This window comes from Phodopus roborovskii, unplaced genomic scaffold (assembly GCF_943737965.1).
Source record: "Phodopus roborovskii unplaced genomic scaffold, PHOROB, whole genome shotgun sequence".
Taxonomy (NCBI): domain Eukaryota; kingdom Metazoa; phylum Chordata; class Mammalia; order Rodentia; family Cricetidae; genus Phodopus; species Phodopus roborovskii.
Window position 1 is genome coordinate 26558815 of NW_026126416.1, and position 18126 is coordinate 26576940.

At 37.0% G+C, this 18126-nt stretch overlaps 1 protein-coding gene across 1 annotated transcript in view; it reads right to left on the reverse strand.

Annotated features, from left to right (window-relative positions):
- The window catches only part of Ap4e1 (adaptor related protein complex 4 subunit epsilon 1), a 66921-nt gene that overhangs the window by 18092 nt on the left and 30703 nt on the right, over window positions 1–18126 (reverse strand). The window contains exons 8-14 of the mRNA XM_051183463.1: window positions 11584–11657; window positions 7212–7334; window positions 6999–7108; window positions 4046–4185; window positions 3312–3424; window positions 3110–3228; window positions 757–1059 (exon numbers count right to left, since the gene is read on the reverse strand). Of these exons, the coding sequence (XP_051039420.1) occupies window positions 757–1059; window positions 3110–3228; window positions 3312–3424; window positions 4046–4185; window positions 6999–7108; window positions 7212–7334; window positions 11584–11657 (982 nt within the window). The remainder of the gene's footprint in view (window positions 1–756; window positions 1060–3109; window positions 3229–3311; window positions 3425–4045; window positions 4186–6998; window positions 7109–7211; window positions 7335–11583; window positions 11658–18126) is intronic.

Sequence of the window (18126 nt, forward strand, 5' to 3'; positions counted from 1 at the left end):
CACAGCATTCCTGCACCTCAGGCTCAGGAAACATTGGGAAAGAAGAGGTAATATTTTAAGAGCCAGAGGATCAGAGTGTATTCTCTAAGATGTGTCGTCACAAAATGTCAAAGAAGCTATACTGTATTCCTGATTTGCCTTTTTTCTTCTCCTTTTACAACTGCATGGAGGCTATGTGTGAGGGTGACCAGAAACTGAACCCCATGTCTCAAGCCACTAAGGTCTTACTATCCCTAAGGCAATGACCCCAGTGGCAGCCCACTCCCATTCCCTAGGCCCTGATTTTGTTCCACAGGAGCTCTGTCTGCATTTTTCCTCTTAAAATTCTCTTAGCTCTATGATCCCACAGTAAAACTCCTTCCTTCTATTGGATGTACATTTCACTGTTTAAATTCAAGAGATAAGGGCACTGGAAATCACTGACTTGGTGGAAATGTGTGAGTGTGACCTTCCAGAACCCTAACTTCTAAATTAAGCCCACACAAGACTAAAGAGCCTATTATATTTATATTCAAGGACTCCATCTCTTCTCTATACAGCTTTCCCAAATCTCAAGAAGCTATTAATGAGACACTCTCCTGCTCCTATTTAGAACCAGTGCTAAATGGGACCTCTCCAATTCTCTCTCTACCAATGTGAGAAAGACTACAGAATTCATTATACATGCTACAGAAATGGTATTTCCTTATATACCATACAATTACTCTGTTCAGACAACACAATTTGGACAGAATGGAGCACAGGATTGGTTCTTACCACTGTGTCTTCACAGGTCTGGGCACCTTGGAGCAAGCTCTTCGTAAGCTCTACATCTTCATGCAGATGTTTCAATTCAAATGCATGTTGTCTCAGACAAGTATTCAAAGACACAGTGAATTCTTGAATTAATTTCTCAACTACATGAGAAGAACGTGCTTGGGGTGTCAGCTTGGTCACTGCAGCAATTAACCAGGCTTTTGTTTCTGAAGAAATGGAGTCACTCATAAGTAACTTGTAGAGCCTGGCTATAACTTCTGCTGGACTTTCTTTATCTAAGAGATAGGAATACTCTCCTAACACCTGGAGTAAAACACAATGGTGTATATGTAAATACCAAGTCAGAGAGCTCCATATTCAGCCCTACTGCTAGAATGAACTTCTATTTGTATTAAATATATTTTTATGACGAACATTATTAAAGAAACACTGTTTATTAGATTCTATCAAGAACTATATTATCCTCAGTATAAAAGACCTGGTACTCATTAGTAACAATACATAAAGTTAAAAAAAAAAAAAAAAAAAAAAAAAAAACCTTTGTAGGTTAGCATTCTTCTGAACTTCCAGTTAGAAGTTAGTTTATTTTCCAGTAAGAAATTTAAACAAGTCTCACATGTTAGTAAGAGTAAGATTTTACAAAGTACAGATTTCTAGTATTTCTTAAGGTCTCTCATAAAGCACAGCTTTCTGGTTTTGATCAATAGACACTGTAATTTATTGACTGTGGAGAGGATTCAGAAAATATATCTGGAAAACATCATCTGACACTGACAAAGGAAGTCCACAACACTGACATCAAGAACACTGATCATGTGCTAGGTATGGTGGTGCCCGCATTTTACCCCAGCATTAAGGAGGCAGAGGCAGGAAGATCTCTGAATTCAAGGCCAGCCTGGTCTACAAAGAGTTCGAAGACAGGTAGTGCTACACAGAGAAACCCTGTCTCAAAACAACAAACAAACAAACAAACAAAAGAAACCAAAACAACAAGAAGAAAGTATACTGGTCATACTACATATACTTTTTTTTTCACATCTAACTTACTCAAGTGACATGACTGGTCTAACAATCAATCATTTCATAAATGATAAAATTATCATCTTATAAATATAACTCAAGGAATATAAAGTCTTTCCTAAATGACTTTTACTACACAGTAAATGTCTTTAGTATAATAGCAAAAAAAGAAAAAAGAAAAACAGATGGGCTAACAGGGAACAGCAAGGACACAGAAAAGAATGAGTAGTGAGGGCATCATGGCCAGTGCCTATAAACCTAGCACCTGGAAGGCTGAGACAGTAGGATTGCCATGAGTTCCAGGCCAGCTAGCTAGCGCTAGATAGTGAGTCTCAGCTCAGCCAGGGCTACAGTGATAATTTGTTTCTAAAAATGTCCAAAAGAAGAGAATCTAAGCAACATAGTGAGGAACCAACTTAAAAAATAAACAAAGATACTGGATATGGCACTGCAGTCTGACCAACTGGAGGGATGAACACTGAGAGTCATGAATCAAAGCCAGCCTGGGCTGCACAGTGAGATCCTGCCCCTCTTAAAAATAAACAAACAACAAAATAAGTTAATTTTAAAAGAGGTTTTAATAAATAAAAGACAGGAAGCTCCAGAAGAGCAGGTAAGCTGAGTTCCATCTCAAAAATGAATTTTTAATGGACTTCTGTTTGTGAGAAGACTGATTATTTCCTATTATCCCCATTAGCTACACCCAAATGCCACTGGCATCAGTTATATGTAAAACATACAGCGAGGGTCTGGGAATGTAGCTCAATTAGTGCTTCCCAACCATACACAAAGGCTGGGGTTTGATACACAGTCCAAGCATGGTGGTACATGCCCACAATCCTAGGAAGCAGAGACCAAAGAATTGGAAGTTCAAGGCTTTCCAAGGCTATACAGAAAGTTTGAGTTCAGTCTGAGATACATAAGACTGTCTAAAACAAAAAAACAAAACAAAACAAACAACAACAACAAAAACCCAAAACACTCTGACCAAAGACCAGACTAGTGAGATGGTACAAAGAAAGAATAAGTAAATAGTTTCTATATAAAAGCAAACAGTGGGCTGGGCAGTGGTGGCTCACGCCTTTAGTCCCAGCACTTGGGAAGCAGAGGCAGGCAGATCTCTGTTGAGTTTGAGGCCACCGTTGTCTACAGAGTGAGTTCCAGGACAGGCTCCAAAGCTACAGAGAAACCCTGTCTCAAAACAAAACAAAACAACAACAACAACAACAAAAAGGTAAAGATTGGGGAAAAAATGAACAACTAAGAAGAACTGAATGATTTCTGGAAGAAATACATTATTTATAATAATTTGTATGTAATATGCTTTGCTCACCCAACTCATAACTTGAAGAAATCTCTGGGGATAGAAAGTATTTTCCGTATCTAGTAAAGTAAGATAAGATTGAACTGCATAGACTCTTAATTGTTTGTCTTCTGTTTCATCATCAAAACCTATAAAGAAATTGAAACACCTCTTTAGCTTCCCTCAATTCCCAATGATGGTAATAAAACATAATTTAAAATTCTTTACCAACCTTCTTCTAGCAGTCTCAGGAAGTTATTGAGAATATCAGGGTGCATCACATCTCCTCCCACAGAAAACACAGCATTCATTGTCTGAATAAACCACACATTGTCAGGAGCATATGTGTTCAGTGTTAAGAACAAGTCACTTTCTTCCTCATGACACTCACTGAAGCAACCTTTCAAAAGGAACTCCATCCAATCCATGCCAGTGTGGCAGCTTTTCTCTAACTTCTATCAACAGTGCTCTACTGCCCGGTTCTATAGTCACTCAGTAAGTGAATAAATTGTGTTTACATGACTTTACCAAGCACTAGGTTTATACACACGTAGCAGGCAGTCAATAAACAAACATGAATAAATTGAAGACATGAGCCAGCTATCTACAACAAGCAATTAATGGAAGATTCCTACATATTCCAAAGAGGCTAATGCTGTGGTGTGTCCACCTAAGCAGATTTAACCTCTTTCGAATGTCTCTGTCATCAGTTCTAAAACTGCTCATCGCTAGGTCAAAGCTATAGCACTGCCTATGCCAGAGTACATCTAACCAAGTCCCAAGTTCCAACAGATACCTAAAAAGGGGCCAACTCCCAAAAAGTCTATATAAATTTCTGAGGCTTAAGAATCACGAATTCAAGTAATTGCTATGTCCCTGAACTCAATTCACAAGTGACCACATTTGTAACACCATTTAAGTCAGTATATAAAAGTATGTGTGAGTCACCGTTAAAGCAAAGGATATTTCTCAGCCAATTCAGCTATTTTGCCAACTAAATTGATGATGATATACTCTTCTTTGCTCTGGTGCAAATATTCAAGCATTTTCTGTACAATAACTATTACATTCTGTGCATTTGTAATTCTGTAAAGAAGTTCCAGAGTCTAGTAAGAGAAATAAAAACAGTATTAGAAAACTATACATAACACCAACAAATCTAACAAATGTGTTTAGAATAAGCTAATGGTTCTGTTTTTGCAGAAACTTTCAGGACAGTTAGCTAAGAGGTGATAAAGAAACAACAGTTTTTCTGGGGTTGTAGCTCAGCAGTGGAGCACTTAATTGCCTAGAATATGAGAGGTGCTAGGTCCTATTCTCCAACACCAAAATTTTAAAAAAAGAAAAAAGTGTAAACTTGAACTACAGTGGGGAGGGAGAAGGGGACTACTAGATATAAGTGACATTAAGGGGAAAATGAAGAAACTGAGGGAGGACAGTGCCATGAGGTGGGGAGACAGATCTGAGCTTCTGCATTTGAGAAGGGCCCTCAGGATCTACACTGTGACCCAAGAGAGCATAGTAAGGAGCTGTTCCCTTATGGAAAGACTGATAATGTGGATCATATACTGGAGCTGTGGCACAAGTTTGTTTTATTAAAAAGAAACCTAAAAGGAAAAAAAAAAAAAAAAAAAAAGAAAAAAAGAAATGGAGAAGCAATGCAAAAAGCTAACAGTGATAAGGAAACTAGTTGAACTGTATCCAACTAACTCTATTAATAACATAAAAATGCATGCTGTATGTCTGATAAAGCAGATGGGCTCTATAATTATTTTTTTACTGCCCTTGGAGTCTTTCTAACTTTTAAGCTGTTTAAAAATATGAAATACATGTCTATATGTAAACACATATATACAAATAATTTCTATTTAAAACACCTTTTAGAATTCAAAACACACAATCTTTTATTTACTTATTTTCCATTTTTATGTGCATTGGTGTTTTGCCTGCATGTATACGTATGTGTGAGAGTGGTAGATCCTGGAGTTACAAACATTAGTGAGCTGCCATATGGGTGCCAGGAAGTGAACCCAGGTCCTCTGGAAGAGCAGTCAGTGCTCTTAATCCATGAGTCATCTATCCAGTCCCTCATAATCTTTTAAAAACTACAACTGTCAGGCATAATACAGTGTTCAATCAAGCTCCATTTTTTATCTCACTACTTTGGTTATTAAGGAATTTAGTATTCTTTTTTTCAAGAAGTGGGGTTCATTTGTTTTTGTTTTATGTGTATGTATTTTGCCTGCATGTATGTCTGTGTATTCTATTTGTGAGTGGCACCTGCAGAGCCAGAAAAGGGCATTGGATGCTCTGAAACTAGAGTTACAGATATTGTGATCTGCCATGTAGGTTCTGGAAACTAAATGTGGGTCCTCTGTCAGAGCAGCAAATGCTCTTAACCACTGAGCCATCCCTCCAGATCTACATTCTTTTTTAAAAACCCTCATTATAAACTGGGCGGTGGTGGCAAATGCCTTTAATCCCAACACTTAAGAGGCAGAGGCATGCAGATCTTTGTGACTTTGAGGCCAATCTGGTCTATAGAGTGAGTTCCACAACAGCCAGGACTACATAGTGAAACCCTAGTTCTACAAATGAAAAACATTATAATAGCTGGGCTTGGTGGTACACTCAGGAGGCAGAAGCAGGCCTCTGTAAATTCCAGGTCAGTCTGGTCTACAAAGCAAGTTCCAGGACAGCCAAGGGCATTATGCAAAGAAACCCTTTCTTGGGGGGAAAAATCATTATGTTTTAAATCTGAAATAAACTTCTTACTTTTCTTAAATAGGCCCTATAAACCACTTTAAATGAAGATATGATTTCTCTCCAAGAGAATGAACAGAACTCTTTATGTGGATAGATACCCAAAGAGACACTGAATCAATTTAATAGAAGGAAGAAGTCAGAACAATTTTAGATACATAAGCACAACTTCTCTTCCATGAAGTTCAAATTATTATCTTATAGTTCTATAGAATTCTATCAGTTTTCCTATTTAACATTGAGTTCACTCAATAACCATCATACATTATGTACTATATATAATTGGAGTATGTTTATTATATATCAATACAAGAACCCAGGACTAGAATTCAGCTCCCTTTGTCATCATACTTACATAAGAAAATAATAAATCAATTAACTTCATATATATAACTAGACCCAAGTTTTCCAGTTCATAAGTTAAGAACATTCCTGTGGTCTGGTTATGGTGACATATCTATAATCCTAGTATTTGGGTGACTGAGACAGGGATATCACTAGTTTGAGTCTAGCCTGTGTTACACAGCAAGACCATGTCTTAAAAGACAAAAATCCCAGGTTGGTATACTTTGTAGAAAATCAACAGCTTTCCAGTTAATAGTGGCTGGAGAAGGGGTATCAGCTTTCTTCAGTGATGAAGTACCCACGCTCATGTGAGCAACTCCGATTAAAATCACACACACAGATATGATGAGAAAAGTTTTAGCTGAAGGGAGGGGGTAAGAGAGAGTAACAGGAGATGAAAATGACTAACATGCATTATACACACCAGACTGTCAAAGAATAAAAATGAGATTTTAAAACTAGGAAGAACAAAATATGAGTTAAAATACTCACATATGCATACACACTGGCCATCATTTGAACCTCTCTTAAGAATATTTTTAAAAAGTTATAAAAACTTACCACTTTATACACACTATTCAAAATATTTTACCTCTCTCTTTTGAAAAAAAGAGATTTAATTGTTACTTGTGTGGCTCTGTATCTGTGCCTGTGTGAATGTATGCCACATGTGTGTAGGTGCCTAGAAGCCAGGAGAGGGCATCAGATCCCTCTGCCGTTGGAGGGTATTGGAAACTGAGCTCAGTTCCTCTAGAAGAGCTGCAAGCACTCTTTTAACTGCTGAATCATTCTCTCTTCAGCCCTAATTTACCTCTCTTTTAATAATGGGATCAGGGTGGTCTAGGCATTCAATTATGGTTATCTGGTGTTGAAGAGCCAGAGAAGGATCCTGCTGGATAACATAGGTAAGAGCCTTCAGTCCTAGAAATAAAGATCACATTATAGTTCAACGACCTGAAATACGTACCCAGCAAATCTCAAAAGTTCTCTCTCCAATTTCCATCATAAGAACCAATTACCTTACCTAAATATTTGAGGTTTATTTTGGGTGACAGAACAAATTTTCCAATGCACTTGACAGCCTTCTCAAGTAATTCTGATTTAGGATAAATAGAATAGATTGTGTGTACACATTCAAACAGAATAGCTAAAGAAAGAAAATACAAAATGACAGATGTATTTAAGTATAACAGAAGAACAATTTTATATAGAACTTGAAATAAAACTAACAGAGGATATGTTTCAGTCTAAAATCTTATTCATAAAAAATTTCTAGAGAAATAATCTTTATTTTCATGCTTATACAATTATTTGGATTAAGTTAACACAGTACAACTTAAAGAAAATTTCATTACTAGTAAAAAGGATTCTGTATTCATTCATACAAGTATATACTGAACACCTATATGTGCCAGAAGTGGTATTAACACTATGGATACAACAGTGAAAAAAGATAAAAATCCATGCCCTTAAGAAGTCTACAATCTAACATATAAATTAAAAAGTACACTCATTATTTCTGCAAAAACAGATTTTCTAACACTCCCTGAATACTTTACTTTCAAGTAGTTTCTAACACATATACAATAACTTTCTTAGTATGCACAGCCATTTATTTCAAAGGTAGGGGGTCACTTTTTAAGACTCTGCAGGCTACTTCTTAAAAAGTAATCTCCAGTATATAGGACAGGCTACTGTATATCTTGAAAACATTCAAATTTAATTTTCTGATACAGTCAAAAGAATAACTACAATAATTAAAGAGAATACAAATTAATGTAAAGAACACGAGTTGATGTATTTTGCCATGTAAAGGGTCACTGGGGCTGAGCTGGTGGCTCAGTGGGTGAGGGTCTTGCTGGGTTCAGAGCCCCAGTACCCACATAAAAGCTGAGCATGGTAGTGTAGAGCTGTAACTCCAGCACCCAAGGGAAGAGTGTGGAGACAGCAGGAGGTCCACCGACCAGCATTCCAGCTAAGAGGTAAGCTTCAGGGTCAGTAAAGAGACCTAGTCTCAAAAACAAAGGTAAAGAAGGGGGCTGGGAAGATGCAGAGGTTCCGAACACTTGCTGCCTTGCAGAGGACCAGAGTTCAGTTCCCAGCACCCACACTGGGCGAATCTGAGTTCCAGTAGAATCTGATGCTGTCTTCTGGCCTCTGAAGGAACATGCACTCACATGCACAAACCCACACGTATACGCAAGCACGCATAATTTAAAGTAAGTCTTAAATTAAAAAAAAAAAAAAAGGTGAAAAGTGACAGAGGAAGACACAGGAAGTCAACCTCTGACCTCCACATTTGCACACAGAAAGTATACACACAGGTGCGCACACACACAAATATACACATGTATGAATATACCACACACACATACATTCAAAGAGAGGGAGGGAGCGTTATTAGGACACCATTAAGTCTTATAAGGCCTATGAAATCACAGCATCTGAAAGGAGACATAAAGCAAAAATGTGGTAATGCATGCCTGTAATTCCAGCATCCAGGAGGCAGAGACAGGAGGAATGCTAAAGCTCAGGGCCAGCATGAACTACATAGTGAGTTCCAGGCCAACCAGGAAGACACAGCAAGACTCCATCTCAAAACAAAAATAAATAAAGAAAACAAAAAGAAAAAAGTGAGACATAGTACAGCACAGAATCAGCAGATATAAAACAATTACAAAGTAAATACATCAGGTGCCAACAGAACCACTCCATCCCCATGCTCAGGCTGTAGCAACCACACGTTTCCATCATGCATGCTTACAAGATGTTTAACATACAACCAGCAGTACTTCACACTAGATGTCACACACCAAATGATGCCAAAATATTCTGCAGGAAAAGATTTCCTATAACACCTTCCATAACTGAGGAAAATAATCAGAATCTGAATTACTATTCAAGAAGGGAGCTGATTTTTAACATAAATACTATAGAGTAAATGAACCGAAAGACACTGACTGTATATTCAGTGACATATTAAAATGGGCAAATCACAACCCAAATTTATCCTACTTTTGTAAGCCTATGAACTAAAATTTATTTTTATATTTTATAAAAGGTTTAAAACAAAAAGGGAGAGGAAGGGGGTGAAATGAATCTGATTCCTAGGACCCCATGGTGGGAGAAGAGAACTAACTCTAAGCTGTCCTCTGACTTCCACAGGCAAGATATAGGATGTAAGCATTTTTGTGGGCGTGTGCACACGGACAGTAAGAAGGAATTAAGGTATTTTTTTTTAAAGGAGAATATGCAATAAAAACCTATGAGAAACCTGGCATGTTAACACATTTATAATCCTAGCACTGAGAAGGCAGAAGCAGGAGTGTCTGGAGTTCAAGGTCACCTTCAGCTATATGGGGATTTGAGGCCAACACAGGCTCTATGAGATTTTTGTCTTAAAATAAAAAAAGAGAAATCTATGTGACTTGAAAAACCTAAGATATGTAATATCATGGGCACTATTTGAAAAAAACAAAACACCTTGCTGAACCTCGAACTATTACAATAATCCTAAGTAAGATTTAAAATTATGATATTCTATTATAACTGATATTTTTTTTTCTCTTGTCATTCAGAACTCTCCTGGCAACAAATTTGTTTTACAAACAAAAAATCTTGTCTTCACCCATGTAAACTCTAAACATTTGTACAGATGCTCATGAGATTACTGGGATACTAGTATAGTACCTTGGCAAAATCTGTACTTAGGCATAATTAAGTTGAAAACCAATACGATGAATTTTCTTTTTAGAGTGTGGGGATGGCACAGGGTCTCATACATCCCAGGCTGACCTTGAACCGTGAAGGTCCTCCTGTTTTCCCCTCCCACAGCTGGGATTATAGGCAGTGGCCTGCACCCTAGCCCAGAACTCTGTGCACTTCAGGCACTCTATCAACTGAGCTACATCCTCTCCTATTTGACAGATTTTAACAATTATTTTCCCACCTAGAGCTCTCCAATACTACAAAAATCTGAATATATGCTTATAACTGAAAGAACAGCCTTTATGCTATCCCCTCCCTGCTGTGGTTAAGATAAAAAGTGCTCCTGCAGGTTTCTAAGCTTAAAAATACATCAGGACCAGAGACATAGATGGCTAGTGGATAAAGACACTTGCCACAAAATCCTGAGTTTGATTACTGGAACACACAGAAAAGTAGATGGAGAGAAAGTTGTGCCCTGATTCTCATGTAAACCTAAACATATAGATCATAAATACAAAGACACCTTAATAATAATAAAGCTTTATACTTTGTTTACTTTTCAGTAACAATCCAAATACCAAATGTAAGTTTTAAACTAAAAATTATCATGGTCTAACATTGATGACACTAATTTTATCTTTGGTATAGTTTTTGTTTTGATCTTTGTTTTTCCAGACAGAGTTTCTCTGTGAAGCTTTGGAGGCTGACCTGGAACTAGCTCTTGTAGACCAGGCTGGTCTCAAACTTACCCAGAGGTCCTTCTGCCTCTGCCTCTTGAATTAAAGGCGTGTGCCATCAGCACCCGGCTTATCTTTGGTATTTTGGGCTAGATTTTGCTCAAATAAAATTTATAGTTCTTTAGATTTTTACTTTTATCTATCCCTAACAGATTTAGATTAGCTTTTTACTTTTATCTATCCCTAACAGATCAAAGAAATTTAATAAATATTTAAAAATGGTTTAAAAACTTTTAAACAGAAACTTTTTACAAAATATGTCACTTAATGAATTATCTTCAAAATTAGACGTTTTGGTATTTTCAACAAAGACAATTATAATAAGGAATTGAAGTACATATTTAGAAGACAGCACATTTCACAGCTGAAAAGGTAGCTCAGTTGGTAAAATGCTTGTCAAACAACATGAGGAACAAACATAAGGACCTCTGTTAGCTCCCCCAAAACCAACAAAGCCAAACACAATGGCACATGCTAGCAATCCCAGTGCTAAGGAGGCAGAGACAGAATAAAGCCTGGAACACAGTGGCCAGCCAGCCTCGCCTAATCAGCAAGCCCCAGGTCCTAGAGAAAGAACCTGTCTCAGAAAGTAAGATGGACGACAGCTCTTAAGGAGCAATACCCAAGATAGCTCTCTGACTTCCACATAAACCTGAACACACATGACTACACACATGACTCTACACACACACACACACACACACGCATATCTATACTCACAGCAACACCCAAGACCACCCTACACCCATATACATACTTGCATATCTATACTCACACATACAAAGCCACAACTTCAAATTACTATTATTTTCAGGACTTACATTGACCCAAAGAACCATCTTAAATTAATGCATAAAATTTCTTTGGAATTATACTATTGTAACACAGACTTAGCTCCAACACTGAAAAGCACTACTAGTCATTAGGAAAATATGTTCATATTTTACCTACCATAAGTGACATTGTGATTTAACTCGGCTCTTCGTAAGGATTCATCAAGAACATCATACATTAATTCACTTGTCCTGTTTAAGAGATATTTTATTTGCGGGAGAATTATAGCATTCTAACCCAACAAAATAGTTTTTCAAACTTCTCTCTCTTTAAAACTGAGGATCTACAGAAGACAAGTGAAAAAAATTCATTTTACAGTAAAGTTAAACAAATTTCACATCAAAAGAACTCATTTGGTTTTTTCACGAGATAAACTTCTGTAGTGAGATAAAAACCATTTAATGAAGAGGAATCTGATATATGGTAAAAATATTTAATTCTAGTGAACTATTTCTATACAGGAATCTATTTCTCTGTAGTGTCTAGTATTCCTTTAGTCCCCATTCATATAAACCAATGGTGGCTTTGGAGTTGGATTTGGCTTCCCTTTTCTAAATTCAAGCACATTGTTAAGATTAAATTCACAGTTTCTGCCTTATACCAAGAAGCCAACTGGTGTAAGGCAGAAGAAAACAAAATCTGGGGACTGTCATTTGCCTACACGCAGTTTTCTCTCTGAAATCCTAATTTCCTCATATACATTTTCATGCTTATTGTTGCCTTTCCCAAGATACATACCTTAAAGGTTAAAATTTTTACGTTGATATTGTTGTTTTAAGTTTTCCACAAGAAATAATAACAATTCCTAACAATCTTTGAAGTCTCTGGAAGAAGATGGGCCCCCACTTTTTCATTTCCACTTGACTCAATCTGATGCAGCTGGACTACAAACATCACCCTAAAACAGGTTCGGGACAGTTATGCTCAAGACAGCTCCTGACTAGCTAGCTGAAATGGTGCACCTTCTTATTACACTCTAGACAAAGTTTCAGACAGAACTTCAGTCAAACATTTCCAGCCATGCAAAAACTAGCTACAAATGCTACAGCCAGTCTTATCGAGAAATTTTGTTAACTAAAATTTTCTTCCTACAGGATTCCATGGAACTTAAGATAGATGCCCCCTTTCCCTACTCTTGGCTTTTAGGGATAATATTCATCTTCAAAGGGTTAGTTTTAGTTATTTAGGGCTGGGTATGGAAGGTGATGCTTAAACTCAGATATCTCTTTCAGACAGGTATAGGGTATAGTTGGGAAAGGTATGGTTTAGATGGGATATAGGTAGATTAGCTTATCTTTTTGTGAATCATCTTAGTAATTATTAGTTATATACAGCTTACATTGTTACAGATTCTTGTATGTAGTAACCTATGTAAAATTAAGTTTATATTCTCTTCCTGGATGATTTGTATATTTTATTTTGTCATGTCATGTAAAATCTTTGTTTATAATGTTTTATGCACAATATCTTTACCATATTCTATATATGTATACTTTTACTTAGTTCAAGACATTTTATATATCAATACAATTTTAGGATATTTTTATCATGCTACATTATACAATTCTACCTCTGGTTAAGACATTTCTATTCTACCTCTGATATATATGTATATATATTTATATATGTATATATATGTATATATGTATATATATTTATAATATATATTTATATTGCTTAAGTATTTGTTCCTACTTTACTCAGGCAAGTTTCTACCAGTTTTAAAGCTAGGCACCTTAGTATTACAGATTATCTTCATCCATGTTTCTTATACCTATGAGATTAGTCAGGCATAGATGCTTAATCTTCAAACATCATAGACCTGCATAGCATGGCATTTAAATGCTTTAATATCAGTACTTTGTTGGCATGAGACACTATTATTCCTGACAGCACCATGCATTTCCAAAAATATGCTGGGCACCGTTGTTGCTCCTTGCCTCAGCTAATGGCCTCTTGGGCAAAGAACTGCCTCCACCTTGACCACTGACTTAGGACATGCTGTCCTAATGTGCTTACTGAAGACAAACACAGAAGACGGCTAAACCTTGCCAAGTCAGGGTAAGATAGCCTTTATATCTTCCTACTTCTGTAGTGGTCTGTCAGATACTCTAGACCTTGGCTAAAACTGGTCGCCCAAACGTTGCTGTGAGATTTTAGGTGACTGTCCAGGTAGCCTGCTGTTTCTGTCCTTGCTGCACCACTTGGAAGCGGCCCATCTGTACTTCCTGCCTACCCTCATATTGCTATCTTCCTTTTCAGGTCTTTGATGAGATTAAAGACTAAACTTTCACAATTATTATTCTCTCTTCCCAGTTAAAAATGTTAGGTACTAGACTTAAGCTTTCCAGCTTAGAACAACTCTATTGGAAACTCTGTTATGCCTAGGACTAGATATGTAGGTCTTAAGCTTGTACGTTCTTGATTTTCCTTTTCTTAGAGTATACTTGTTATTCACTGGTTTTGTATATAGTTTTGTATCAGGCCTAAATCTTTTCTTTAGACTAAAAGGGGAGTTGCAGTGAGATACTCACTCTGTCCCTACCTGCTGCACTGACCACACCCATTGGGGGGTGGGGATAGGTGTGGATATGATCTGGGGGAACTAGGTCTGAGGTAGGGGAACCTGCTGGCTTTCATCTGTCTCTGTTGTAAGTTATTTCTCCCTAAATAAGCATCTATTCTGCCTGTTTTTCCTAATCCTTATTATTCCACGATAAACTTCCTTCTTTACCAAAGTGACTAATTTAGACAATGAGGAGATACACAGAGGTCAACCAATCAATACTGCCCTAATCTAGTCCTAGTTTACAAACCAGATTCTTATTTGATTGTGCATGTCCTCTTATAATTTTATTTACAACAAAATATTTCTGCTTTAAGTTACAATATTAAAATTTCACATATCCTTGAGTTGGGGAGATGGCTTAACCATTAAAGACCAGGCTCACAACAAAAAATATTTCACATGTCCAGATTAGTACAGACAATAGCAACTGGATTGTTGTTATAAAAATATTCAAATTCTAGTCTTTTCCTGAAGAATAATTAGATTCCTTAGGAAGAAAGTTCTAAATTCCACCCTTTATTAAAAATAAATCATTCATGTTTTTGACTATAGTAGCAGTTAAGTAGATACTTTTTCCAGATTTTTTTTTTTTTTTTTCTGAGACAGGGTTTCTTTGTGTGGCTTTGAAACCTGTACTGGAACTCACTCTGTAGACCAGGCTGGCCTCTAACTCAGAGATCCGCCTACCCCTGCCTCCTGAGTGCTGTGAATGAAGGCATGTGTCACCACTGCCCAAACCTGAAGAAGATAATTTTAAAAATTAAAAAACAACAATTTTTTTAAATGCAGTGTTTCTGCAGCCCTAGCACTTTGCCCACAATAGGCTAAAACAAAAACTAATGCTTCTCAGCTGGTAATTTTTATGTACTTTAAAAATTAAAAAATAGATTATTCTGTTGAGAATTCTCTGTTTAGATCTTTACTCCATTTTTTAATTGGATTATTTGGTAGTTTGATGTCTAGTTTCTTGAGTTCTTTCTATATATTTTGGAGATCAGCCCTCTGTCAGACGTGGGGTTAGTGATCCTTTCCCATTCTGTGGGAAGTTATTTTGCCTTGTTGACTGTGTTCTTTGCTTTACAGAAGCTTCTCAATTTCAGGAGGTCCCATTTATTAATTGTTGCTCTCAGTGTCTGTGCTACTGTTGTTCTATTTAGGAAGTTGTCTCCTGTGCCTATGCATTCAAGTATATTTCTCACTTTCTCTTCTATGAGGTTCAGACCCTGCATTACACCTTTGGCATACACCCAAAGGTAGCACACCACAAGGACATTTGCTCAACTATGTTCATAGCAACATTCATCTTGGAAACAATCTAGATGCCCCTCAACCAATGAATGGATAAAGAAAAATGTGGTAAATTTAAACAATGGAGTACTACTCAGTGTTAACAAACAATGACATCCTAAAATTTGCAGGCAAATGGACAGAACTAGAAAACAAACAAACAAAAAACCAAAACCATCCTGAGTGAGGTAATCCATACCCAGAAAGACAAATATAGTATGTGCTCACTTATAAGTACATACCAGACATAAAGCAAAAGATACTCAGCCTACAATCCACAACCCCAGAGAAACTGAAACCCTCTTCCAGAAACAGATGGGATCAGATGCAGAAATCTGCAACTAAGCATTGGGCCAAGCTCCTGGAGTACAACTGAAGTGAGGGAGGAGTGATAATATGAACAGAGGAGTCAAGATCATGATGGGGAAACCCACAGGAACAGGTAATCCGAGCTAGTGAGAGATCCCTGACTCAGGTCTGACAAATGGGGAACCTGAATAAGACCAAACTAGACTCCCTAACAGAGGTGACAATGGTGCAGCTGGCCGTGGGTTCAAGATCTAACTCTAATGCACAAACTGACTTCGTGGAGCTCATTCTTTATGGAGAGATACTTTGCTCAGCCTAGACATAGGGATGTGGGGGTGGAAAGGTGCCTTGGTCCTGCCTCAACTAGATGATGGGGACAGACTTAATAGACTTCCTAGGGGAAGCTTACCCTCTCTGAAGAGATATGGGAGGCGGGCGAGGAAAAGAGGAGGGAAGGGGAACTAGGATTGTAATGTAAAAGGTAAAGTAAAAAAAAAAAAAAAAAAAAAAAAAAAAGAGCAGAAAGTCTGCAAATAAATAAATAAATAAATAATACAAATATAAATCAGAAGCCCAGTAGTGGAGGCACACGCCTTTAATCCCAGCACTTGGGACGCAGAGGCAGGTGGACTGCTGTGAGTTCAAGGCCAGCCTGGACTACAAAGCTAGTTCCAGGACAGTCTTCAAAGCTACAGAGACGCCCTATCTTAAAAAACCAAAATAACATAAATAAATAAATAACAGAATGGAAAAAATTGCTAAGCAATAACAAGTTCAGGCACAGTTAGTGGTTTTGAAGAGAAAGCACATTACTACACAAACAACAAAAATGAAAATGATCTGGAGCCATGTAAAGTAGGTATGAACATTTCCTTGTCTTGTAGCAATTTTCTCTTCTTTTAGAAATAGTTAAATGTCAATTTGAAGTATACATATTCAATGAGAAACCAGGATGACATTCTAAAACTTGTCATCTTATTGTGTATTTCTTCCTCTATAGCAGATACAACCAATACTACAAAACTCAACAATACTATACCTAGATTATACCAGTTTCTCAATTTTACAAGCCAAGGTCTTGCCAAAGAGGCAAAAACCTCATGAAATATGGAAACAATCATGGACATAGCTGAGATAAATACTAATAACCTAAGATGCACAATGCTAGAAAACACAAGAAACTATTCAAATAAATATTAAACACTTTCCTAGGAAATTTTTTAAATACTTTATGATCATGTTAGAAAATAACATTTTTACTTTGCTACACTGAGCTTAATAATAGTGTCATATAGATTAGAAATATTTAAAAAATCATTTTTATTTTATTGTATATGTATGGGTGTTGTGTTTTCTTGTACGTCTATGTACCATGTGTATGCCTGGTGTCTATGGAAGCCAGAAGGTGTTGGGAGTTACAGATGGCTATAAGCTGCCACAAGGATGCTGGGAATTAAATTCAGGTCTTCTGGAAGAGTAACAAGTGCTCTTAACCTGTGAGCAATCACTCCAGTCCCATGAACTATAAGATTTACTAACAAAGAATGTCATTATAGTTGGTTCAACAAAGGAGAAAACATTCTAATTTTCTAACACTATAAGAGTTAGACTCTACATATCTGTTTAATTGAGCCTAGCTACCATTTGACTGAACAATCTGAAGGTAATGGGAATCTTACTCATCTTTTCTTTTGTTTTTTGTTTTTCAAGACAGGGTTTCTCTGTGTAGGTCTGGTTATCCTGGAACTCACTCTGTAGATCAGACTAGTCTCACTCAAACTCACAGAGATTCACCAGTCTTTGCCTTCTGAGTGCTGGGATCAACGGTGTGTGCCACCACTGCCCAGCTCTTACTCGTCTTTGTATATATTCTCTAAATGCATCCACAAAGAAGGTAATGGCAATAAAATTAGTAAATTTGCTAAACATTCCTGAAGTTACTTCCTGACAACAGGTCATGGTCCTTTTTTTTAGACTAGTAAGATATAACACAGTACCATGAAGTTACTAATTTCCAGGCAGAATTCCAATAACCTTGAACTAGAGCTCAGCGGTATAATAGGGCGGAATTATGTAAGCTCGTTTAGAACTGGTGAGGGCTCAGAAAGGTGCATCCTGAGGTGAGGCACTTTTAAAAGAATGGTCTCTTGGAAGGCTAAGACTAAAACACAGATGGACCCACTGCTTAACATCAATGCCAGAACACTAATTAACCAATATTTTCTTAGGACAGAAAGATCTTTTTTTCAAAGAAACTAAATGTAGTTAGACTTGCTCTCAGATACTTCAGAAAACTTTAAAAACAACAATTGTATGTAAATTGGGCACAGAGGTGCACGCTGGTGGACCAGCAATCAGGGTGGAAGCCAAGGTCATCCTTAGCTACAAAGTAAGCCTGAGGCAGCTTGGAATCCATGAGACTATCTTAAAACAAACAAACAAAAAGAGTATAAAAAGCATTCTAAGGTATATGTAAAGATGTAGGAATAGGGACT